The following is a 27,254-nucleotide window of genomic DNA, read 5'->3' as shown; positions in this document are numbered from 1 at the left end:
GATAATGTGATGTAACAGCTGATAATGATAATGTGATGTAAACAGATGATAATGGATGTAACAGCTGATAATGTGATGTAAACAGATGATAATGTGAATGTAACAGCTGATAATGTGATGTAAACAGCTGAATCACAGATGATAATGTGATGTACCAGCTGATCATGTGATGTAACAGCTGATAATGTGATGTAACAGCTGATATGTGATGTAAACAGCTGATAATGTGATGTAACAGCTGATAATTGATGTACCAGCTGATAATGTGATGTAAACAGCTGATAATGTGATGTACACAGAGATAATGTGATTGTAACAGCTGATAATGTGATGTAACAGCTGAATCACAGATGAATAATGTGATGTAACAGCTGATATGTGATGTAACAGCTGATAATGTGATGTAAAACAGCTGATAATGTGATGTAAACAGCTGATAATGTGATGTCAACAGCTGATAATGTGATGTAAACAGCTGATAATGTGATGGTAACAGCTGATAATGTGATGTAACAGCTGATAATGTGATGTAACAGCTGATAATGTCACAGCTGATAATGTGATGTAACAGCTGATAATGTGATGTAAACAGCTGATAATGTGATGTAACAGCTGATAATGTGATGTAACAGCTGATAATGTGATGTAACAGCTGATAATGTCACAGATGATAATGTGATGTAAACAGATGATAATGTGATGTAACAGCTGATAATGTGATGTAACAGCTGATAATGTGATGTAAACAGCTGATAATGTGATGTAACAGCTGATAATGTGATGTAACAGCTGATAATGTGATGTAACAGATGATAATGTGATGAAACAGCTGAATCACAGATGATAATGTAATGAAACAGATGATAATGTGATGTAACAGCTGATAATGTGATGAAACAGCTGATAATGTGATGTAACAGCTGATAATGTGATGTATACAGCTGATAATGTGATGTAACAGCTGATAATGTGATGAAACAGCTGCTAATGTGTGTAACAGCTGATAAATGTGATGTAACAGCTGAGAATGTGATGTAAAGCTGATAAGGTGATGAAACAGATGATAATATGATGTAACAGTGATAATGTCACAGCTGATAATGTGATGTTAACAGATGATAATGTGATGAAACAGCTGAATCACAGATGATAATGTGATAAACAGCTGATAATTGTGATGTTGAAACCAGCTGATAAGTATGTACACAGCTGATCATGCCAACCCACTATTCCCCCCCCCCCCCTTTTTTGATGTACAGCTGATAATGTGATGTAACAGGCTTGGATAATGTGATGATACAGCTGATAATGTGTTGAAACAGCTGTAATGTTGATGTAAAGCTGATAATGTGATGTAACAGCTGATAATGTGATGAAACAGCTGATAATGTGATGTAACAGCTGATAATGTGATTGTAACACAGATGATAATGTGATGTAACAGCCTGATATAAATGTGATTGTAACATGCTGATATGTGGATGAAACAGCTTGATAAATGTGTTGTAACAGCATGATAAAGTGATGTAAACAGATGATAATGTGTATGTAACAGCTGATAATGTGATGTAAAGACTGATAATGAGATTGTTGTAACAGCTGTAATGTGATGTAAACAGCTGATAATGATGATTTGTAACAGCCTGATAAGTGATAGAAATGAAACAAGCTAATAATGTGATGTCACAGCTGATAATGTGATGTAAACAGATGATAATGTGATGTCACAGCTGATAATGTGATGTAACAGCTGATAATGTGATGTAACAGCTGATAATGTGATGAACAGCTGATAATGTGATGTAACAGCTGATAATGTGATGAAACAGATGATAATGTGATGTAACAGCTGATACATGTCACAGCTGTAATGTGATGAAAAGTGATAATGATAATAGTGATGTAACAGTGATAAATGTGTATGAAACCGCTGATCAAGATGATAAGTGATGTAACATCTGATTAAAGGATGTAACAGTGATAATTTGATGTAACAGTCTGATAATGTTAAGTACAGCTGTCTAATGATCACCAATCTTAAACTTATAATATAACCCATCTTATAATATTAAAAAATGATGAGTAACCATTGTATAAAATATAATTCAACATATAAAATTATCTGTAACAGCATCTAAATATCAGTATTAAACATCTTCACCATATCCAACCCACCCCCCCCCCCCCCCCCAACTATATCTACCCCCCCTCTCCCCCCCCCCCACCCCCCCCCCCCATCTGATGTAACAGCTGATAATGTGATGAACAGCTGATCACAAGAATGATAATGTTGATGTAACAGCTGATAATCGTGTGTGAAAAGCTGATAATGTAATGTAACAGCTGATAATGAGATGAAAACAACTGAATCACAGTGATAATGTGATGTAAATACCAGCTGATAATGTGATGATAACAGCGATAATGTGATGAAACAGCTGAATCACAGATGATAATGTATGAAACAGTGATAATGTGATGTAACAGATGATCATGTGATGTAACAGCTGATATGTGATGAAACAGTGATTCAAGATGATAATGTGATTGTAAACAGCTGATAATGTGATGTAACAGATGATAATGTGATGATAACAGCTGATAATGTGATGTTAACAGCTGATACTGTCACAGATGATAAATGTGATGTAACAGCTGATAATGTGAAGGAAACAGCTGAATCACAGATGATTATGTGATGTAACAGCTGATAATGTGAATGTTGTTAAACAGCTGATAAATGTGATGAAAAAAGATGATAATGTCAACAGATGATTAATGTGATGTAACAGCTGATAATGTGAGGAACAGTGAATCCAGATGATATGTGATTGAAACAGCTTGATACTGTGATTGTAACAGCTGATAATGTGATGTAACAGATGATAATGTGATGTACAGCTGATAATGTGATGAAACAGCTGATAATGTGATGTAACAGCTGATAATGTGATGAAACAGCTGATAATGTGATGTAACAGCTGATAATGTGATGTAACAGCTGATAAATGTGATGTAACAGCTGATAATGTGATGAAACAGCTGATAATGTGATGAAACAGCTGATAATGTGATGTAACACTGATAATGTGATGTAACAGCTGATAATGTGATGAAACAGTGATAATGTGATGTAACAGCTGATAATGTGATGTAAACAGATGATAATGTGATGTAACAGCTGATAATGTGATAGACACAGCAGATAATGAGTATGAAACAAGTGATAACAGTTGCTGTACCAGTTTAGATCATAGTGTGTGAGTGGTTGGGTTGATTTGTGTGTAACAGCTGATAATGATATGCTATCCGTTATTGGGGAGGATTATGTCTCCCGATAATGTGATGATAGTAGACAGCGATAATGTGATGTCTGTATAACGCTTTGGATAATGTGATGTAAACAGTGTAATGTGCTGTCCAGCTGATAAATGTGATGAAACAGCGGATAATGTGATGTAACAGTGATAATGTGAGAAACTGCTGATAATGTGATTTGTAACAGTGATAATGTGATGACATACAGATGATATGGGATGTAACAGCTGATAATCGTCACAGCTGTAATTTTGATGAAACAGCTGATAATGATAATGTGATGTAACAGCTGATAATGTGATGAAACAGCTGAATCACAGATGATAATGTGATGTAACAGCTGATAATGTGATGTAACAGCTGATAATGTGATGTAACAGCTGATAATGTGATGTAACAGCTGATAATGTCACAGCTGATAATGTGATGTAACAGCTGATAATGTGATGTAACAGCTGATAATTGTGATGTAAACAGATGATAATGTGATGTAACAGATGATAATGTGATGTAAACAGATGATAATGTGATGTAACAGCTGATAATGTGATGAAACAGCTGAATCACAGATGATAATGTGATGTAACAGCTGATAATGTGATGAAACAGCTGATAATGTAATGTAACAGCTGATAATGTGATGAAACAACTGAATCACAGCTGATAATGTGATGTAAACAGATGATAATGTGATGAAACAGCTGAATCACAGATGATAATGTGATGAAACAGCTGATAATGTGATGTAACAGCTGATAATGTGATGAAACAGCTGATAATGTGATGTAACAGCTGATAATGTCACAGATGATAATGTGATGTAACAGCTGATAATGTGATGTAACAGCTGATAATGTGATGAAAACAGCTGAATCACAGATGATAATGTGATGTAACAGCTGATATGTGATGTAACAGCTGATAATGTGATGAAACAGCTGATAATGTCACAGATGATATGTGATGTAACAGCTGATAATGTGATGAAACAGCTGAATCACAGATGATAATGTGATGTCACAGCTGATAATGTGATGAAACAGCTGATAATGTGATGTAACAGCTGATAATGTGATGAAACAGCTGATAATGTGATGTAACAGCTGATAATGTGATGAAACAGCTGAATCACAGATGATAATGTGATGTAACAGCTGATAATGTGATGTAAACAGATGATAATGTGATGTAACAGCTGATAATGTGATGAAACAGCTGATAATGTGATGTAACAGCTGATAATGTGATGAAACAGCTGATAATGTGATGTAACAGCTGATAATGTGATGTAACAGCTGATAATTGTCACAGCTGATAATGTGATGTAACAGCTGATAATGTGATGAAACAGCTGAATCACAGATGATAATGTGATGTAACAGCTGATAATGTGATGTAACAGCTGATAATGTGATGAAACAGCTGATAATGTGATGTAACAGCTGATAATGTGATGAAACAGCTGAATCACAGATGATAATGTGATGTAACAGCTGATAATGTGATGTAACAGCTGATAATGTGATGTAAACAGCTGATAATGTGATGTAAACAGCTGATAATGTGATGAAACAGCTGATAATGTGATGTCACAGCTGATAATGTGATGAAACAGCTGATAATGTGATGAAACAGATGATAATGTGATTGTACAGCTGATAATGTGATGTAACAGCTGATAATGTGATGTAAACAGATGATAATGTGATGTAACAGCTGATAATGTGATGTAACAGCTGATAATGTGATGTAAACAGATGATAATGTGATGTAACAGCTGATAATGTGATGTAACAGCTGATAATGTGATGTAACAGATGATAATGTGATGTAACAGCTGATAATGTGATGTAACAGCTGATAATGTGATGTAAACAGCTGATAATGTGATGTAACAGTAGTTAACTATATATAAACAGCTGTCTTTATTTCCTCTCCCGCAGTCCCCCCCCCCCTCTCTCCACAGAGACCCCTCCTCTTCATAGCCCCCCCTCACCTGTCTGCACAGAAAGGTAACTTCCTGTTCTCCAGCTTTTAGCCTGGTAGCTTGTTAGCATGCTGGTGTTACTGAGAAGCCCCTACCCCTGTTGCAGGCAGCCAATGGGAGCAGAGCAGGAGGTCATACGCCGAGGAGCTGCAGGGCATCGACTTCAGCTGCCCCCCCTCAGGTGAGAAACAGGAAGCAAGTTATATATATATATATATATATATATATATATATAAAACACACACACGTACAAAGTCAGGCAGCAGTTACCCGGCAGAGTGTGATGCTGTTTGTTTGTAATTTCCCATTGAGAAGAGCAGCCATATGTTTCCTGTTTCCATTACAGCAGCAGGTGGATCAATACATGGCTACACAGGTTGCCAGGTCCGACCAACACACAATCAGCGAGTAAGATCAGCCAGTAGAAAAACGGCTTATGCCACCTGTTACTGGCATCGCAACACAATGAGGAGCAAACACAGAATTAGAGTCAATTTACCAAGGAGTTCATTATGATTGAACATAACTGGTTCCTGTCAGACTGAAACACATCCACTTGGGGGGGGGGGGGGCGGATACGCATCAGCTGCTGTGTGACAGACAGTTATGGCTGCTGTCAGTAAATGAGTGAACGCCTACAGCACATCACTGCAGCGGTTGTTGTGAGAGAACATCTGCAACTGAACAGGGATGTGGTGACGTGGCACCAGTCTGGCTCTTGAAACACAACTGGTCCCAAAAAGGAGAACAAGTTCAGGACCAGAAGAGCACCAGCACGGATTTGGAACAGTAACTGGTTGGTAGGAAACAGGACCTCATTATGTGTGTCTCTGCAGACCCTCTCAGCAGAAGGCTTAAGGCCCTGAGTCTGGACCCTCATCAGGTAGTCTCACCTGTATGGACCAGCCAATCAGGAGCAGACCCCGACACCTCAGGATCTGTGGTCCTGCTTCCAGCTTCAGGACAACCGGCTGCAGCGGACCACATCCAGGTGAGGAGGACCTCTGACCCAACTCAGTTAAACCAAGTGTCTGTGGTCCAGGTCTCTTTAATTCAGGTCTCTGATCCTGCATGTCTCTGTAGTCCAGTGACCTGTGCGACGAACAGACCCTGGATATGTTTGAGTTATCTGGCTTAACTAAACCTAAGACGAGATCTCGCTAAATGGTGTGATTGATGATGAAATGTATCTGAAGTGGGCAGTGATATTATATTAATTGTCATGTTACACCAGTCGGTGATTTTAGCCGGCAGTCTTTCCTGCAGACTGCAGTTTTAAACTGTGTTTCCTGTATCCTGCAATATGACTTGATAGTTTCAAACTCTGCCCACTAAGCTCTGATTGGTCATCAGCCGGGGCTTTCATGGGTTAATCTCTTATCTGAACACCTAAACCTGCTCAGGAGCAGCATAAGTTACCATGGAGAATCTACCCCATTAAGCAGTGCCGTAGGACCGAAAACCCAGAGTGAACCCTGAAGTTCCTCGCCAACCCCAACTACTGCTTCATCGTACATGCCTCTGGTCTCTGTAGTTCAGGCACCTGAAGTCCTGCAGGTCTCTGTAGTTCAAGTCCCTGTAGTGCAGGACTCTGTAAATTAGCAGGTCTCGATAGTCTTGTACGGTTTCTGTAGTCCTGCAGGTCTCAGTTTTAGGCTCTTCCTCCTCAGATGGGCAGCTGTTCTTCCTCCGGACCAGAAGAACACCTTCCTGTCTCTGGTGAAAGAGGGGAGGGGCTTCAGACCAGCTGAGGTGTTTGGAAGGCGGTGCATGCAAGCTAAACCCAGATTACCCATCGGCCTCTCAGGTTCCTGACTCACTGCTGCCCCCTATGCTCAGGAGCAGGTGACCTCAGCAAGGTGGACCATCGCAGCTAATCAGAGCCCCCATCCTCAGCTCCTCTGAGTGGAGGGTTTCACAGCATCCTCTGGTAGTATGACTGCAGGAGGCATTAGACAGTAAATCTGATCTGAGGACATGCCAGATCAATCTGTCTCTTCTCTGTCTGTATCTCCTGCAGATCATCTGTCTCCTTCTCTGTCTGTATCTCCTGCAGATCATCTGTTCTCTTTCTCTGTCTGTATCTCCTGCAGATCATCTGTCTCTTCTCTGTCTGTATCTCCTGCAGATCATCTGTCTCTTCTCTGTCTGTATCTCCTGCAGATCATCTGTCTCTTCTCTGTCTGTCTCTCCTGCAGACATCTGTCTCTTCTCTGTCTGTATCTCCTGCAGATCATCTGTCTCTTCTCTGTCTGTATCTCCTGCAGATCATCTGTCTCTTCTCTGTCTGTATCTCCTGCAGATCATCTGTCTCTTCTCTGTCTGTATCTCCTGCAGATCATCTGTCTCTTCTCTGTCTGTATCTCCTGCAGATCATCTGTCTCACTTCTCTGTCTGTATCTCCTGCAGATCATCTGTCTCTTCTCTGTCTGTATCTCCTGCAGATCATCTGTCTCTTCTCTGTCTGTATCTCCTGCAGATCATCTGTCTCTTCTCTGTCTGTATCTCCTGCAGATCATCTGTCTCTTCTCTGTCTGTATCTCCTGCAGATCATCTGTCTCTTCTTCTCTGTCTGTATTTCCTGCAGATCATCTGTCTCTTCTTCTCTGTCTGTATCTCCTGCAGATCATCTGTCTCTTCTCTGTCTGTATCTCCTGCAGATCATCTGTCTCCTTCTCTGTCTGTATCTCCTGCAGCTCATCTGTCTCTTCTCTGTCTGTATCTCCTGCAGATCATCTGTCTTTCTCTCTGTCTGTATCTCTGCAGCTCAATCTGTCTCTTCTCTGTCTGTATCTCCTGCAGATCATCTGTCTCTTCTTCTGTCTGTATCTCCTGCAGATCATCTGTCTCTTCTCTGTCTGTATCTCCTGCAGATCATCTGTCTCTTCTCTGTCTGTATCTCCTGCAGATCATCTGTCTCTTCTCTGTCTGTATCTCCTGCCAGATCATCTGTCTCTTCTTCTCTGTCTGTATTTCCTGCAGAATCACCTGTCTCTTCTCTGTCTGTATCTCCTGCAGATCATCTAGTCTCTTCTTCTCTGTCTCTGTATCTCCTGCAGATCACCTGTCTCTTCCTCTGTCTGTATCTCCTGCAGATCATCACGATGACCCACTGCTCCTGCACTCTTGTGTCAGTCATGTTTTACGAGCATTTTTTCTCGTCGGCCAAAGGAGAAGAGCATTGATCAGCTGTCTTGTCTCAGTGCGGCCATCCTGAGGTCAGAGGTCAGGGGGGGGGATGGATTACTTCAACCTGCTCGACACTCAGGTGAGGATATCAGGTCCCCCCCCCTCCAAACAGTACAGCTGCGTTCAGACCGGACGACATGCAGGGATAGTGTTAACTCAAACTACACATGCTTGCGAGGAGGCGGGGCTTATCTCCAAGTAGATACCAACAACAACAACAACAACAACAACATACTGTCATGGTAACACTTTAAAATGAGGCTGTAATAACCACACACTGATAGCAGTTTGTGTGTGTGTGTGTGTGTGTGTGTGTGTGTGTGTGTGTGTGTGTCTGTGTGTGTGTGTGTGTGTGTGCGCAGATCCGTCACTTCCTGCCTCCTGAGATCCACGAGCTGTTCCAGAGGAAGCTGAGAGATCGAGCTCTCCAGGAGATGCCCAACTTCATCTGGTGTTCACATGTAAGAGACCTGCAGAGACCTGCAGAGACACACTCTGTACTGTGACACAAGTTGTATGTGTGTGTGTGTTTCAGTGTTCGTTCGGCATTCTTCATGAAGCTGACCAGCTGAGGATGGACTGTCCGAGCTGTAAGAAGAGCACATGCTGTCAGTGCAGATCACCTGTAAGACACACACACAGGCACAGGCACACACACACACACACACACACACACACACACACACACAATAGTCACTGATGGAAATGTGTATGTGTGCTTGCGTGCGTGCTTGCGTGCGTGCGTGTGTGTGTGTGCGTGTGTGCAGTGGTCTCCTGAACATCAGGGTCTGTCCTGTCAGCAGTTCAGAGTCAGGCGGCATCACAACCAGCCAGACCTCCAGAACCAGAACCCCCCCCTGCTGGGTACATACACCTCATTAACACACATTTATATGTATATATACATACAGTGGAGGAAATAATTTGATCCCCTGCAGATTGAGTTAGTTTACCCACTTACAAACACATGAACAGTCTGTCATTTTTATGGTAGGTTTATTTTAACAGTGAGAGACAGAATATCAGAAGAAATCCAGAAATTTAGATTAAAAACAAGATCTAAATTCATTTGCGTTTAATTGGGGGAAATAAGTATTGGATGCCCTTCTAACCAACAAGTACTCTGGCTCCCACGGACCGGTTAAAGAAGTCCTCTGGCTTTAAGAAAGTACTCCTGATGTCAACTCGTTACCTGGATAAAAGACACCTGTCCACAGTCAATAATCAGATTACAACCTCTCCAGCGAGGGCAAGATTGTAGACCAGCACAAGACTGGAATATAACTCAAGACCAGCAGCAGCAGCCTGGTGAGAGAGAGACAACTGGTCTGATTATTAGAAGATGGAAGAGGCACAAAAGGACCATGAATCGCCCTCGGTCTGGGGCTCCACGATCAATGATCCTGAGAAAGGTGAGGGGTCAGCCAAGAACTACAGGAGGGACTGGTTAATGATCTGAAGGCAGCTGGGACCACAGTCCCCATGAACACTACTGGTAACACACTGCGCTGTAATGGATTAAAATCCTGCAGCGCCTCAAGGTCCCCTGCTGAAGAAGGCACATGTACAGGCCGTCTGAAGTCTGCCAGGGATCCTCTGAAGGGTCCAGAGGAGGCTGATGAGAAGGGGAGCTCAGATGAGACCCATCAAGATCTTTGGCATCAACTCCACATGTCGTGTTTGGAGGAAGAGAAATGCTGCCTATGACCCAAGAACACCATCCCCAGCGTCCAGCATGGAGGTGGAGACATGATGCTTTGGGGGGTCTCTCTGCTCAGGGGACAGGGCGGTTCACCGCATTGAGGGGATGGAGGGGGCCAAGTACCGTAAAATACTGGCTGATAACCTCCTTCCCTCAGCCAGGACACTGAACATTGTCATGGATAGGTCTTCCGGTTGCCAAGCATCAGCCTCCAAACCTGAAGGATTTGAGAGGATCTGCAGAGGAGAGGACTAAAATCCCCCCTGAGATGTGAGCAGACCTGGAGACCAACTACAAGAAACACCTGCCCTCTGTGCTGTCCATCAAGGCTTTCTCCCCCAAGAACTGAGGCAAGTTCTGCCGGGGGATCAGAAACCTATTTCCCACCACTAAACGCAAATCAATTTAGATCTTGTTTTTAATCCAAATTTCTGGATTTCTTCTGATATTCTGTCTCTCACTGTTAAAATAAACCTACCATACAAATGACAGACTGTTCATGTGTTTGTAAGTGGGTAAACTAACTCAATCTGCAGGGGATCAGATACCTATTTCCTCCACTGAACATAAATTGTGTGTGTGTGTGTGTGTGTGTGTGTGTGTGTGTGTGTGTGTGTGTGTTTCAGAGTGTCCATGCTGCAGCAGTGTGTTCAGTGTCTCCAGAGGAGGATGTCTGCACTTCACCTGCTCTCAGTGTCAGCACCAGTTCTGTGGAGGCTGCAGACAGACCTTCAGCCCCGGACCGGTACTGCATTTATCATTGTTGTTATTATTATTGTTGTTATTATTGTTGTTATTGGTATCAATATTATTATTATTGTTGTTATTATTATTGTTGTTGTGTCTTCAGGCCTGCAGGTTCTCCACTTCCTGTGGGGGGAGGGGACTGCATGCCCATCATCCTCGAGACTGTCTGTATCACCTTAGAGACTGGAGCGTGTCCCGCCTCCTGCAGTTACTACAGGTACACACTCAGCTACACACAAAGGTATACACACAGGTACACACAAAGGTACACACACACACACAAACACTCAGCTACACACACAGGTACACACAAAGGTGCACACACAACGGTACACACACACACACACACAGGTACACACACACACATACACACAAACTCAGCTACACACAAAGGTACGCACACAGGTACACACACTCAGCTACACAACAGTACACACACACACACACAAACACACACACAAAGGTACACACACACACAATCAGCTACACACAAACATACACACAGAGGTATACACACACACACACACACACACACACACACACAGCTACACACAAAGGTACACACAGGTACACACACACACACAGGTAGACACACTCAGCTACACACACACACACACACCACATTAAAGTGATGTAATGAAGGTGTGTTCAAAAGTGTCTCTATCAGTGCTACAGAGTGTCTCCCTCCTGCTGTGACTCCGCCACCCGCAGATCACCTGACTCCCACACAGGTGAGGTTCCACCTGTAGATCAGCCGATTAGCATCGAGTCACCTGGATCCACCTGCCCCCTCCCACAGGGGTTTGGGTTGTGTAGAAGGTCTGATGGTGTGTTCAGGGTCTGATGGTGTGTTCAGGTGTGTGTATGATGCTGTGTTCAGGGTCTGATGGTGTGTTCAGGGTCTGATGCTGTGTTCAGGGTCTGATGCTGTGTTCAGGGTCTGATGGTGTGTTCAGGGTCTGATGCTGTGTTCAGGGTCTGATGCTGTGTTCAGGGTCTGATGCTGTGTTCAGGTGTGTGTATGATGCTGTGTTCAGGGTCTGATGGTGTGTTCAGGGTCTGATGCTGTGTTCAGGTTTGTTATGATGGTGTGTTCATGGTCTGATGCTGTGTTCAAGTGTGTGTATGATGCTGTGGTTCAGGGTCTGATGGTGTGTTCAGGGTCTGATGGTGTGTTCAGGGTCTGATGGTGTGTCAAGGTGTGTGTATGATGCTGTGTTCAGGGTCTGATGGTGTGTTCAGGTGTGTGTTTGATGCTGTGTTCAGGGTCTGATGGTGTGTTCAGGTGTGTGTATGATGCTGTGTTCAGGGTCTGATGGTGTGTTTCAGGGTCTGATGGTGTGTTCAGGGTCTGATGCTGTGTTCAGGTTTGTTTATGATGGCTGTGTTCATGGTCTGATGCTGTGTTCAAGTGTGTGTATGATGCTGTGTTAGGGTCTGATGTGTGTTCAGGTGTCTGATGGGTGTTCAGGGTCTGATGGTTGTGTTCAGGTGTGTGTATGATGCTGTGTTCAGGGTCTGTGGTGTGTTCAGGTGTGTGTATGATGCTGTGTTCAGGGTCTGATGGTGTGTTCAGGTGTGTGTATGATGCTTGTGTTCAGGGTCTGTGGTGTGTTCAGGGTCTGATGGTGTGTTCAGGGTCTGATGCTGTGTGTTCAGGTCTGATGGGTGTGTTCAGGTGTGTGTATGATGCTGTGTTTCAGGGTCTGATGGTGTGTTCAGGTGTGTGTATGATGCTGTGTTCAGGGTCTGATGGTGTGTTCAGGTGTGTGTATGATGCTGTGTTCAGGGTCCTGATGGTGTGTCAGGGTCTGATGGTGTGTTCAGGTGTGTGTATGATGCTGTGTTCAGGGTCTGATGGTGTGTTCAGGTGTGTGTATGATGCTGTGTTCAGGGTCTGATGGTGTGTTCAGTTGTGTGTATGATGCTGTGTTCAGGGTCTGATGGTGTATTCAGGTGTGTGTATGTGCTGTGTTCAGGGTCTGATGATGTGTTCAGGTGTGTGTATGATGCTGTGTTCAGGTGTGTTCAGGGTCTGATGGTGTGCGTTCAGGGTCTGATGCTGTGTCAGGGTCTGATGCTGTGTTCAGGGTCTAATGCTGTGTTCAGGTCTGATGCTGTGTTCAGGGTCTTATGGTGTGTTCAGAGTCTGATGGTGTGTTCAGGTGTGTGTATGATGCTGTGTTCAGGGTCTTATGGTGTGTTCAGGTGTGTGTATGATGCTGTGTTCAGGGTCTGATGGTGTGTTCAGGTGTGTGTATGATGCTGTGTTCAGGGTCTGATGGTGTGTTCAGGGTCTGATGGTGTGTTCAGGGTCTGATGCTGTGTTCAGGGTCTGATGGTGTGTTCAGGTGTGTGTATGATGCTGTGTTCAGGGTCTGATGGTGTGTTCAGGTGTGTGTATGATGCTGTGTTCAGGGTCTGGTGGTGTGTTCAGGTGTGTGTATGATGCTGTGTTCAGGGTCTGATGGTGTGTTCAGGTGTGTGTATGATGCCGTGTTCAGGGTCTGATGGTGTGTTCAGGGTCTGATGCTGTGTTCAGGGTCTGATGGTGTGTTCAGGTGTGTGTATGATGCTGTGTTCAGGGTCTGATGGTGTGTTCAGGTGTGTGTATGATGCTGTGTTCAGGGTCTGATGGTGTGTTCAGGTGTGTGTATGATGCTGTGTTCAGGGTCTGATGGTGTGTTCAGGTGTGTGTATGATGCTGTATTCAGGGTCTGATGGTGTGTTCAGGTGTGTGTATGATGCTGTGTTCAGGGTCTGATGGTGTGTTCAGGTGTGTGTATGATGCTGTGTTCAGGGTCTGATGGTGTGTTCAGGTGTGTGTATGATGCTGTGTTCAGGGTCTGATGGTGTGTTCAGGTGTGTGTATGATGCTGTGTTCAGGGTCTGATGCTGTGTTCAGGGTCTGATGTTGTGTTCAGGGTCTGATGGTGTGTTCAGGTGTGTGTATGATGCTGTGTTCAGGGTCTTATGGTGTGTTCAGGTGTGTGTATGATGCTGTGTTCAGGGTATGATGGTATGTTCAGGTGTGTGTATGATGCTGTGTTCAGGGTCTTATGGTGTGTTCAGGTGTGTGTATGATGCTGTGTTCAGGGTCTGATGGTATGTTCAGGTGTGTGTATGATGCTGTGTTCAGGGTCTTATGGTGTGTTCAGGTGTGTGTATGATGCTGTATTCAGGGTCTTATGGTGTGTTCAGGGTCTGATGGTATGTTCAGGTGTGTGTATGATGCTGTGTTCAGGGTCTTATGGTGTGTTCAGGTGTGTGTATGATGCTGTGTTCAGAGTCTGATGGTGTGTTCAGGTGTGTGTATGATGCTGTGTTCAGGGTCTTATGGTGTGTTCAGGTGTGTGTATGATGCTGTGTTCAGGGTCTGATGGTATGTTCAGGTGTGTGTATGATGCTGTGTTCAGGGTCTGATGGTGTGTTCAGGTGTGTGTATGATGCTGTGTTCAGGGTCTGATGGTGTGTTCAGGTGTGTGTATGATGCTGTGTTCAGGGTCTGATGGTGTGTTCAGGTGTGTGTATGATGCGTGTTCAGGGTCTGATGGTATGTTCAGGTGTGTGTATGATGCTGTGTTCAGGGTCTGATGGTGTGTTCAGGTGTGTGTATGATGCTGTGTTCAGGGTCTTATGGTGTGTTCAGGTGTGTGTATGATGCTGTGTTCAGGGTCTGATGGTATGTTCAGGTGTGTGTATGATGCTGTGTTCAGGGTCTGATGGTGTGTTCAGGTGTGTGTATGATGCTGTGTTCAGGGTCTGATGGTGTGTTCAGGTGTGTGTATGATGCTGTGTTCAGGGTCTGATGCTGTGTTGTGTTCAGGTGTGTGTCCGGTGATGGAGGTGAGGGAGGAGAGTGAGGAAGCGTGTGGACGAGCTGCCTCCCCCCAGTACAGAGGATACTGCGAGTGAGCCCCCCCCCGATTACACCTTGTGTTGCTGTGTTTAGTAATACTAATAACGGGGGTGATAGTGATTTTTATGACCCTCAGGATACACTACAAGGAGCGCTTGGTGCAGCTGATCAACCGTTGCCATGGCGACCCTGCAGTGCTCTTCAGCGTGGCGGAGATGGTGGCGGAGCTTCAGCGCTGGGGTGTCGCCGTGCCGACCAGGAGAGCTGAGGAGGCAGAGCAAGCTTACACAGAAGGCCTCCGCGCGGTCAGTAACAAACACACTAACAAACACACACACTCACACACACACACTGTACATACTACAAATTATAAATACTGTAAATGTTCCCGACCTCAGTTTGACCTCTAATGACCTCCACAATACCTCGTTAAATCATTAACGAATCAACTGCAGGTTGGGATGTTCCATAATCCATTCAGCCAATCACAGCACCGGATTCTGTCTCTCTCTGCAGACACTGACCAATAGCGTTCCTCTCAGGAAGCATCTCTGACTGCTGCTGGAGCTCCACTTCCTCCGTCACACCAATCTATCAGATGGCAGCTCCGTCCTGCTTCATTGAGTGATGTTATCGTCACCATTTAGCCGGTGGTGTCTGATTGGCTCCTTGTTTGCAGTGAGAGGACGAATGAAAACCGAAAAAGACGGAGCGAGCAGCCAATTATCATCCCTCTCTGTTTCTTGAACTGATGCTAACATGTTGTTGCCGAGCTGATGCTAACATGTTAACGAGCTGATGCTAACATGTAAACAAGCTGATGCTAACATGTTGTTAACAAGCTGATGCTAACATGTTAACGAGCTGATGCTAACATGTTAACGAGCTGATGCTAACATGTAAACAAGCTGATGCTAACATGTTGTTAACAAGCTGATGCTAACATGTTAACAAGCTGATGCTAACATGTTGTTAACAAGCTGATGCTAACATGTTAACGAGCTGATGCTAACATGTTGTTAACAAGCTGATGCTAACATGTTAACAAGCTGATGCTAACATGTTGTTAACAAGCTGATGCCAACATGTTGTTAACAAGCTGATGCTAACATGTTGTTAACAAGCTGATGCTAACATGTTAACAAGCTGATGCCAACATGTTGTTAACAAGCTGATGCTAACATGTTGTTAACAAGCTGATGCTAACATGTTAACAAGCTGATGCCAACATGTTGTTAACAAGCTGATGCTAACATGTTGTTAACAAGCTGATGCTAACATGTTAACGAGCTGATGCTAACATGTTGTTAACAAGCTGATGCTAACATGTTAACAAGCTGATGCTAACATGTTGTTAACAAGCTGATGCCAACATGTTAACGAGCTGATGCTAACATGTTGTTAACAAGCTGATGCTAACATGTTAACGAGCTGATGCTAACATGTTGTTAACGAGCTGATGCTAACATGTTAACGAGCTGATGCTAACATGTTGTTAACAAGCTGATGCTAACATGTTGTTGACGAGCTGATGCTAACATGTTAACAAGCTGATGCTAACATGTTGTTGACGAGCTGATGCTAACATGTTGTTAACAAGCTGATGCTAACATGTTGTTAATGAGCTGATGTTAACGAGCTGATGTTAACGAGCTGATGCTAACATGTTTACGAGCTGATGCTAACATGTTGTTAAAAAGCTGATGTCAACGAGCTGAGCTGATGCTAACATGTTGTTAATGAGCTGATGCTAACATGTTGTTAACGAGCTGATGCTCACATGTTGTTAATGAGCTGATGCTAACATGTTGTTAACGAGCTGATGCTAACATGTTGTTAACGAGCTGATGCTAACATGTTGTTAACAAGCTGATGCTAACATGTTGTTAATGAGCTGATGTTAACGAGCTGAGCTGATGCTAACATGTTGTTAACGAGCTGATGCTAACATGTTGTTAATGAGCTGATGTTAACGAGCTGAGCTGATGCTAACATGTTGTTAACGAGCTGATGCTAACATTATGTTAACGAGCTTATGCTAACATGTTAACGAGCTGATGCTAACATGTTGTTGACGAGCTGATGTTAACATGTTGTTAACGAGCTGATGCTAACATGTTGTTAACGAGCTGATGCTAACATGTTAACGAGCTGATGCTAACATGTTGTTGACGAGCTGATGTTAACATGTTGTTAACGAGCTGATGCTAACATGTTGTTAATGAGCTGATGCTAACATGTTGTTAACGAGCTGATGCTAACATGTTGTTAACGAGCTGATGCTAACATGTTGTTAACGAGCTGATAACCAGTAAACGTCTTCTGCAGTTGTCACTCTCCTTAAGTAAATGATTTAATGGGGGGGGGGCTGCTGTGTATGTACAAAATAAATCTTGAATGGAAAAAAGTGTATGTTCCTGAGTTACGATACTGGATAAAGCAGCCGTACTTCCTATAGTACCCCCTCACCCTATATAAAGTAATGGTACTTATTTAGGGTTAGGGGGTACTTCATAGTACCAGTAGTATATAAAGTACCCCTCTGACTTTAAGTATTAAAAGTTGTCCATTTTTTAAATCATAAACTTTATTAGTCACAAACATTACAAACAGTCCATGCACCTCATGAAATGCTGTTTTACCCAGAATGCACGGGTTCAGTGTTAGGGCGCAGCGTCGTCTCTGATTGGACAGAAGCTCTGGATCTCCTGCAGCAGCCGCTCAGCCAACGCCGGGCTGTTAGCTGCCAGAACCCGGCGAGACATCAGGTCCACCGGCCCGCCTGCACACAGTCCCACGTTAGCATCTGTTAGATTAGCACCTGTGTGTGTTAGCTTAGCATCTGTGTGTTAGTGTAGCTACTAACCCTGCACGTCCATCAGGACCCCCCCCCGCCTCGGTCACCAGCAGGGACCCCGCTGCGATGTCCCAGACGTGGATCCCGATCTCATAATACGCCTCGACGCAGCCGGAGGCTACCAGACACATGTTGATGGCTGCAGTGCCTGCTCCACGCACCCTACACACACACACACACACTTTAGGTCACAGGATGATGCTGAGCTGACACACACACTCTTTAGTAGGATGATGGATGGCCCTCATCCTGAATTTTTTTTAAATCCCAAATATCGGCCCCCCAAAAAAAATGATATTGGTCGGGCCACACACACACACACACACACACCCGTGTGTGGGGATGCTCAGCACGGCTCTCAGGCTGCAGAGAATTTTCTCCACGACCTCAGGATCTCTGCTGGAGCCGAATTCTGTGCAGACCATCGCCTGATGGATATCTGAACACACACACACACACACACACACACACACACACACACACACACACACACACACACACACACACACACACACACACACACACACACACACACACACACACACACACACACACACACACACACACACAGTTAGCATTCTTAGCTCAGCTTGTTTCTCTGATAGCTTCAGACCCAGTGGCGTTTTCTCCCGGAGGCCAAGGGAGGCGTGGCCTCCTCATTTATATTCGATAAAAAAATATCCATGAGTTGGGATTCATGACGCACATTTTAGGTTCCAAATATGCCGTGTTTAATTCCCTGATGTCATGTTTTTCTTTGAGCGAGCAAAACAGCGCCCCTATAGGTGAAATACTGCCATCTAAGGAGGCCCGTTTAACTTGGCCTCCACTACTACTAAGGGTTTTAGCCAATCAGATTGAAGCTCGGCTTGTCACCGAACGCTCATCAAGGTCAATCAAACTGTAAAAATTTAAAAAATGAGGAGGCTAGCTTGTACGTGCCTCCTACACTAATACGTAAGTACGTAACCACACACAACCATGCTGTTGCTAACCGTGAAGGAAGGTTAGAAAGTAAGAATGGATGGCGACGGAGACCCAGAGTTTTTTCTGAGAAACGATTTCACTAAACTACCGTTTGAAATTCAGTTAAAAATAAAACAGAAGGGTAGGTCCACTCCGAATCTCGACCTTACTCAGGGAAGAGCTAAAGGAAATACCCGGACGTTTTGTGAAGGGAACTATACGAGAACGGACTGGCTAACAGGAGTGTAATGCTAAATTGTCTTTTCTGCTGGCCATGCCTCTTGTTTGACCGCTCCAGCATGGGGATCTGTATGACCGGGTCACAGATCATTTCGCCACCATTAAGGATAGGAGAATGGCATTTCTGTACAAATAGTGAGTAAGCTTACTTTATTTCTTTACGCAGTGTGACAGCCGAGGCTTTCACTTTAGCATCCTGCGGACAGCGGTGTGAACCCGTCAGAGACTTTTAGAATGTGAGGCCACCTGTAGGCTACAGTTCAGTGTATTATTGAGATTACAAATATGGGTGTAAGGTTTTGTGTTGTGTTGTGTTGTGTTTGTTTAAGCTTGTTGCGATATGGTGTCAATAAATAGCAGCAGCTGCAATCATTTGTCCTGATTTATTTATGCTACTTTAGCACTTTTTGACTGGGAAATACCCCATTCGTACTTACAAATCTCTGGCCTCCTCTGTAAAATTGGCCAGCACCGTACGTTCAGCCCCAGACTCCACACTAAAACCTTCATCGTTTGAATAAAAAAATAAAAATTTTTTAAAAAAAAAAAAAATAAAATTAACCCCCAAAAAATAAAAAAAAAAAATTTTTTTTTTAAAAATAAAAAAAAAATAAATAAAAATTTTAAAATATTTTTTAAAAAAGACCAACGCAGCAGCCCCAGATCATAGCTCCCCGCCCCCACAGGGTGGTACAGTAGGCACTGGCATGATGGGGGGATCACTTCAGCCGCCTCTCTTTTTACCCCATCCCCCCCCACTCTGGAACAGGGGCTGGCTCATCAGACCCCAATTCCCCATCCCAACCAACACCCCACCAAACTGAACCAACCCACAAAATTTTTTTTAGGTCCCATGTTTATCCCAATTTATTTCCCCCCCGCAGTGTGGTTTGTGGAAATGCTCTCTTTTTTGCCCCACTAAACTTCCCTGAGTTCTACTGTTTTTTTTACCCTTTGATTCACCAAACGTTTAAGGGGTCGCCGATCATTCAGTTTTTTTTTTGACCTCTTCCTCCCGGGAAAAGGATGTCCCCCCCTGTCCTTTCCGTCTTTAATAATGCGGTGGGGACGTTCTTAACCCCCTTTTAGTATTTCAGCAATGTCCTTAATGTTTGCTCTGCTTATGCCCCAAAAATTTGACCCTTCTGAAAAAGATCAACATCTTTTGCACCACAAAGGAAATGTGTTTCAACAGGACTCCTCTCTGCATCAGTTAGGGTTTTAATTGCTGCCAGCTGAAAAAATAATCACCCATGCAGTAATTATCCGATGGGAGGCTCTTACCTATCTGCTTAGTTAAATCCAGGTGGGACCTTTTTTTGGCCTGGCAGGATAAAAAAAAATATATATAAATATAAAAAATATATAAATATATATAAATATATATAAAAATAAATATATATAAATATATTAAATATATATAAATATATATAAATAAAATATATAAAATATAAATATATAAAATAAATAATATAAAAATAAATAATATAAAATAAAATATATATAAAAATTAAATAATATAAATATAAATATATATAAATAAAAATATATTAAATATAAATAAATATAAATTATAAAATATAAAATAAATATATATAAATAAATTATATAAATATATATATAAATATATAATATATATATATAATATTATATAAATATAAATAATATAAAATATATATAATAATAAAAATAATATAAATATAAATATATATAAATATATATATATATAAAAATAAAAAAAAAAAATAAAAAAAAAAAAAAAAAAAAAAAAAAAAAAAAAATTTAATTTTAAAAAAAAATAAAAAAAAAAAATAAAAAAAAAAAAAAAAAAAAAAAAAAAAAAAAAAAAAAAAAAAAAAAAAAAAAAAAAAAAAAAAAAAAAAAAAAAAAAAAAAAAAAAAAAAAAAAAAAAAAAAAATTTTTTAAAAAAAAATTTTTTTAAAAAAAAAAAAAAAAAAAAAAAAAAAAAAAATAAAAAAAAATTTTAAATAAAAAATAAAAATAAAATAAAAAAAAATTTAAAAAACAAAAAAAAAAAAATAATTAAAAAATTTTTAAAAAAAAAAAAAAAAAAAAAAAAAAAAAAATAAAAATAAAAAAAAAAAAATAAAAAAAAAAAAAAATTTAAAAAAATGAAAAAATAAAAAAAAAAAACCAAAAAAATATATATATATAAAATTTAATTGGGGGGTTTTAAATGTTGCTCCCATCCCCAGCCCCCCAAAGCGAAGGCCCCCCGCCCCTCCTGGCCCGGACACTTTTTTCCCCCCAGACATGTACCCCACCCCCCAAAATCCATCGCAAAAACAATCCATATACACACATTATCTCTACTGTGTGTATATGGATATACACACAGTAGAGATACTGTATACACAGTATATACAGTGGGGCAAAAAAGTATTTAGTCAGCCACCAATTGTGCAAGTTCTCCCATTTAAAAAGATGAGAGGCCTGTCATGTTTATCATAGGTATACCTCAACTATGAGAGACAGAATGGGGGAACAATCCAGGAAATCACATCGTCTGATTTTTAATGAATTAATTGTAAATTCCTCAGTAAAATAAGTATTTGGTCACCTACAAACAAGCAAGATGTCTGGCTCTCACAGACCTGTAACTTGTTCTTTAAGAGGCTCCTCTGTCCTCCACTCGTTACCTGTATCAATGGCACCTTTTTGAACTCGTTATCAGTATAAAAGACACCTGTCCACAACCTCAAACAGTCATACTCCAAACTCCACTATGGCCAAGACCAAAGAGCTGTCAAAGGAGACCAGAGACTAAATGTAGACCTGCACCAGGCTGGGAAAACTGAATCTGCAATAGGTAAGCAGCTTGGTGTGAAGAAATCAACTGTGGGAGCAATTATTAGAAAATGGAAGACATACAAGACCACTGCTAATCTCCCTCGATCTGGGGCTCCACGCAAGATCTCACCCCGTGGGGTCAAAATGATCACAAGAACGGTGAGCAAAAATCCCAGAACCACACGGGGGGACCTAGTGAATGACCTGCAGAGAGCTGGGACCAAAGTAACAGAGGCTACCATCAGTAACACACTACGCCGCCAGGGACTTAAATCCTGCAGTTCCAGACGTGTCCCCCTGCTTAAGCCAGTACATGTCCAGGCCCGTCTGAAGTTTGCTAGAGGGCATTTGGATGATCCAGAAGAGGATTGGGAGAATGTCATATGGTCAGATGAAACCAAAATAGAACTTTTGGTAAAAACTCAACTCGTCGTGTTTGGAGGAGAAAGAATGCAGAGTTGCCTCCAAAGAACACCATACCTACTGTGAAGCATGGGGGTGGAAACATCATGCTTTGGGGCTGTTTTTCTGCAAAGGGACCAGGACGACTGATCCGTGTAAAGGAAAGAATGAATGGGGCCATGTATCGTGAGATTTTGAGTGGAAACCTCCTTCCATCAGCAAGGGCACTGAAGATGAAGCGTGGCTGGGTCCTTCAGCATGACAGTGATCCCAAACACACCGCCAGGGCAACGAAGGAGTGGCTTCGTAAGAAGCATTTCAAGGTCCTGGAGTGGCCTAGCCAGTCTCCAGATCTCAACCCCATAGAAAATCTTTGGAGGGAGTTGAAAGTCCGTGTTGCCCAGCGACAGCCCCAAAACATCACTGCTTTAGAGGAGATCTGCATGGAGGAATGGGCCAAAATACCAGCAACAGTGTGGAAACCTTGTGAAGACTTACAGAAAACGTTGGACCTCTGTCATTGCCAACAAAGGGTATATAACAAAGTATTGAGATGAACTTTTGTTATTGACCAAATACTTATTTTACCGAGGAATTTACCAATCAATTCTTTAAAAATCAGACAATGTGATTTCCTGGATTGTTCCCCCATTCTGTCTCTCATAGTTGAAGTGTACCTATGATAAAAATGACAGGCCTCTCATCTTTTTAAATGGGAGAACTTGCACAATTGGTGGCTGACTAAATACTTTTTGCCCCACTGTATAGAGTGTATATGTAGCTACACACAGTATATATACACCGATCAGCCAATACATTATGCCGACTGACAAGGGAAGTGAAGAGCATGATCAGTGGGGGGGGTGGGGGGGTTATGTTAGGCAGAGGGAGGTGAGAACTGCATCACCAGGATGGAGCTCCAACCCATGGAGGACCCCTACTCCCAGCGGCTCAGAAAGAAAGGCCACAGGATTATCAAAGACCCCCATCACCCCGGCAACCATGTGGTCCCGCATCATCAGGACCATAACCACCAGACCAGAGAGTTTCATCCCACAGGCCATCGACTGCTCTACTCCTGAGCTCTGTGAAGGCCTCCACCATCTTCCTCTGGCTGCATCTCTATTTATTTCATGTGTTATCTTAATAGTTATGAGCAGAACAAACACTATTTCATTGTTCTTCACTGTACACTATTTCATCTTAACTTTCATCCTGTTGTTGTATATTTGACTCTGTTTACCTGCACATAGATCCTGCATCCCTTCCTCACTAAACATGCCATGCATAGCTGAGCTTATTGTGTTTATGTATTTCCTTCACCTACACTGCTTCCAGACCGGTCTGACTGAACACCTACACTGCTTCCAGACCGGTCTGACTGAACACCTACACTGCTTCCAGACTGGTCTGATTGAACACATGCACTGCTCCAGAACCATGACGGCTCTTCAGTCTCATGTCCTGCGCGCTGATAAGGCCATCTTTAACGAGCTGCTGTGCACACCATGATCAGACCCTGGAACCTGGAGCAGGTGCTGCCACTTCAGGACTGGTTTGAGGAACACCAGAACCACTTCAAGGTGTTGACTGATGTTTGGCAAAAGGGGGGCCTTCCCAATATTAGGCAGGGGGCCCTGATGGCTGCTGGGTGTTAATCAGGATTATAGGAACAGGTGTGGGGGACAGGCTCACCTGCTTGTTGACAGAGAAGCCGATGGAAACAGCAACAAAAGGGAATCTACAGAGCAGACAGGAAGTAGATTTCAACTCAGACAGGAAGTAGATTTCAACTCAGACAGGAAGTAACAGGAAGTAGATTTCAACTCAGACAGGAAGTAGATTTAAGCTCAGACAGGATGTAGATTTCAACTCACGCGTGCACAAAGTTGGTTGTCCCGTCGATAGGGTCGATGATCCAGGTGGGTTCATCGCTAAGGACACACGACTCACCTGCAGCCACAGACTCCTCCCCGATGAACCTGCAAACACACACACACACACACAATATAAACAAACTGTGTCCAGCAGTAAAGAACCTGAGCTGAAGCTGCTCACCTGACGGTGCGGGGCCTGGCATGTGAAGGGGGCGGGGCTTCTCACCTGTGCATGGGGAACTTGTCCTTCACTGATTGGATGATGAGCTGCTCCACCTGCTGGTCAGTTTGCGTCACCAAATCCACCGAGCAGCTCTTCGTCATCACAGAGCGCTCCACCTGCAGAGCAGTACAGACCACCTACTCTCTCACACACACACACACACACACACACACACACACACACACACACACACACACACACACACACACACAGAATGAAATGCTTTGTTAGGGTTGTTTTATTATTTCTTTGGTTAAACAGATTTAAAATAAACTATAAAATATATACACACACACACACACACACACACACACACACACACCTCCCCCGCTCTCCTTGCTGTCCTCTCTGCCAGCTCCATGGCTTCTTGCCAGGCGTCTGCCATGTTGGAGCAGCTCTTCTGGAGGAGGAACAGGAAACATCACTTTTCCCTTTCAAAACAAAAGCTCAGAAAAGTCTGATGACACTCTCCTTCCTGCTGAGTCCTGAGTAAAGTTAAACTGTAACTTATAAAGTGCTTTGTTTGAACATTCAGCACTATATGAATCAAAACTGATGAAGTGTGGAGAGCCGGTTTGTGATATTCATGTGAATGTATTGCGCTCTCATTAGAACTGCGCCCCCTGCTGTCTACACAGGTGACATACACTGGAAGTAAAGCAGTGAACAGAAAGCACACAACGGGTGTGAGCCAACACTGGTTAATAAACCCTGTTAACGTCCAGCAAGTCTTTCATGTTTAATCACAGCCTGGAAACATTACTACGGTTATTATAAATACATTTGTTTAAAATACTTTCATACAATCATACGTGTTGGATTCATGTGGATTAATATGCGAGGACCGGGGGAGTAGGGGTCTCTGTCCTCGCTCAGTATAGGCTTCAAGGTGAACCACGAAAAGTCTGTTAGAAAAGGATTCCCGCTCCGCAGTCTGGCTCTACACAATCTTTAGTTCATAAAACATAACGAGTCATGCTAAGCTACAAAAAAAAGTTCTTCGCTGAAATTCCAGTCGATTCATGAATGCATGATGAATGAATGAATGAATGCATGATGAATGAATGCATGCATGAATGAATGGTCATTGGTAGAAGTACAATTACTGCCTTTGATCTAAATGAGCTCATCGCATGTTTGCCTCATCGTTCCTCTTGGACGGGGCTGTGTATACAGCACTGTTAAGGATCCATTTGGCCCACTTCATAGGACTTTGAATCTAAACATGGGGGTCTCCATCTTGCCGTTCTGTTGACAAAAAGCAGCTACCGTATTGGTTTCAAGGTTTCAAGGTTTCGGTGTAGCACGATCACGTGTCGAACCGTGCCACCACTCGGGACCAAAATCTTATTACGCCCTGAAGAAAGTAGTTCTGCCTAAAACATAGACGCAAAGAGAATCGACTGGAATTTCAGCGAAGAACTTTTTTTGGCAGCTTAGCATGACTCGTTATTTTTTATGAACTAAAGATTGTGTAGATGCCAGACTGCGGAGCGGGATGAGACCACAACAGGGTTCACCTTACGGCCTAGCAAGCATGAACAGCGTGAGAGCGCGCGGAGTCTTTCTGTAGTCCTGAACACAGAACGGTAGTTACCCACAGCAGACGCACAGTAATGACATCATAACGACGTCGGATCGCGTCAGTGAAGCACCGCGGTCTCTTCCTACGTCTTTCTGAACTCTCCTATCCACTAGTCCTGGACCCCGTGACGGTTCTCACAGAGATCCAGGACTAGAGGAGAGACAGAGGAGCTGCTACGCTTCTTACCACTGAAGCGGCAGGTACTCCTCCTCCTCTGTCCGATACCTCCTCTTCTTCATCTGCTTCCTCCTCCTCTTCGTCTGCTTCCTCCTCCTCTTCACCGGGCGGTTAACTTATCGTCAGCGCCACCTGCTGTGCTGGAGTGCGACAACACAGACACAATCAATCAATCAATACATTTGATTTAAAGTGCAGAATCATCATGAAGCATGGTCCCAATACACGTTACTGTTAATACAGAACATACAGCAATCAATCAATTTACAATAATACAAATGAAAAGAGAAACAACCACATTAAAAACATCAATGTTAAATAAAAGGTGATAAGCCAGGCTGAGTTTTAGGGGAGGCAGTAATGTAATGAATAAAGGTAGGTTCTCAGTCTTGATTTAAAGATTCAACTGACCGTGCTTCTTTAACGTTTAATGGAAGGCCATTCCAGAGATAAGGGGCACGGTAGGCAAATGCTCTGAAGCCACCTGATATTTTGTTAACTGGTGGAATGACCAGGAGACCAGCATTGAGAGAGCGAAGAGGGCATGCTGGTCTATACAGAGTAATCAGCTCAGATAAGTAAGGTGGTGCAAGTCCATATAAGTCAAGAGAAGGACTTTAAGATCAGCTCTCTTGGACTGGGAGCCAGTGGAGAGAGGCCAGAATAGGTGTTGTATGGTCAGATTTACTGGTTTTTGTCAAGGTTCCGGTCGCAGAATTCTGAACAAGCTGCAGACATTACAACGATCAAGTCTGGAAGATACAAACGCATAGATTAAAGTTTCAGCATCAAGCAGTGATAGAATGGGTCGAATTTTTGGCAATATCACTAAGATGGAAAAAAGCTGTCTTGGTAATAGCCTTGAAAGGAGACTGGAATGTCAGACAGGAATCAAAAATCACTTCAAGGTTTTGGACGGTGGAGCTTTCAGAGATAATACAGTCATCAAAATTGACATTCAGGTTCTCAAACTGATGCTCATATTTTGCAGGTCTAACAACTAATAGCTCTAATTTATCTCAATTTAACAGCAAAAAGTTCATATCCATCCAATTTGTTATTTCTGATAGACATGCCTCTAAATTTAGGAGCTAGGAAAGGTCATTTGGCTTTACAGGTTCATATAGCTGCATATCGTCAGCGTAGCAATGAAAATTAATACCATCTTTGCAAATGATGTCACCAAGGGGAAGCATGTAGATAGCAAAAGCAGCAGTCCGGTAGAGAAAGTACTAATGTTGGATGTGGAACTAAAGCAATAGTGACAAGGACCTGGCGGACATCAGTCTCTGGCGGACTGGTCAGGTGGACAGT

At 42.8% G+C, this 27,254-nt stretch overlaps 2 protein-coding genes and 1 long non-coding RNA gene across 3 annotated transcripts; 2 read left to right on the top strand and 1 right to left on the bottom strand.

The window, feature by feature from the left end:
* Positions 1–5,262: 5,262 nt before the first annotated feature.
* On the top strand, positions 5,263–6,293 carry LOC134865711 (uncharacterized). Its single transcript, XR_010165987.1, has 3 exons — positions 5,263–5,330; positions 5,412–5,486; positions 6,142–6,293. It is a non-coding gene; the product is annotated as an uncharacterized LOC134865711 (long non-coding RNA).
* A 2,105-nt stretch (positions 6,294–8,398) lies between these two features.
* Positions 8,399–18,860, top strand: LOC134865714 (E3 ubiquitin-protein ligase RNF31-like). The gene is made up of 10 exons (XM_063885388.1): positions 8,399–8,573; positions 8,857–8,955; positions 9,030–9,119; positions 9,262–9,358; positions 10,823–10,941; positions 11,047–11,160; positions 11,611–11,674; positions 14,770–14,854; positions 14,939–15,107; positions 15,319–18,860. The coding sequence occupies exons 1-10, from the start codon at positions 8,544–8,546 to the stop codon at positions 15,355–15,357; spliced, it is 906 nt and encodes a 301-aa protein (XP_063741458.1). The 5' UTR covers positions 8,399–8,543; the 3' UTR covers positions 15,358–18,860.
* LOC134866557 (inositol monophosphatase 1-like) lies at positions 17,360–25,436 on the bottom strand. The gene is given in 10 exon segments (XM_063886772.1): positions 17,360–17,584; positions 17,669–17,693; positions 17,695–17,821; positions 17,990–18,098; positions 19,610–19,685; positions 23,774–23,819; positions 23,956–24,060; positions 24,182–24,315; positions 24,501–24,578; positions 24,983–25,436. Coding segments are annotated over 10 exon segments (840 nt in total). The 5' UTR covers positions 25,004–25,436; the 3' UTR covers positions 17,360–17,465.
* Positions 25,437–27,254: the final 1,818 nt, after the last annotated feature.

This window comes from Eleginops maclovinus, chromosome 6 (assembly GCF_036324505.1).
Source record: "Eleginops maclovinus isolate JMC-PN-2008 ecotype Puerto Natales chromosome 6, JC_Emac_rtc_rv5, whole genome shotgun sequence".
Lineage (NCBI taxonomy): Eukaryota > Metazoa > Chordata > Actinopteri > Perciformes > Eleginopidae > Eleginops > Eleginops maclovinus.
The sequence above is the reverse complement of the archived record's forward strand: the minus strand, read 5'-3'. Positions and strand labels throughout refer to the sequence as shown.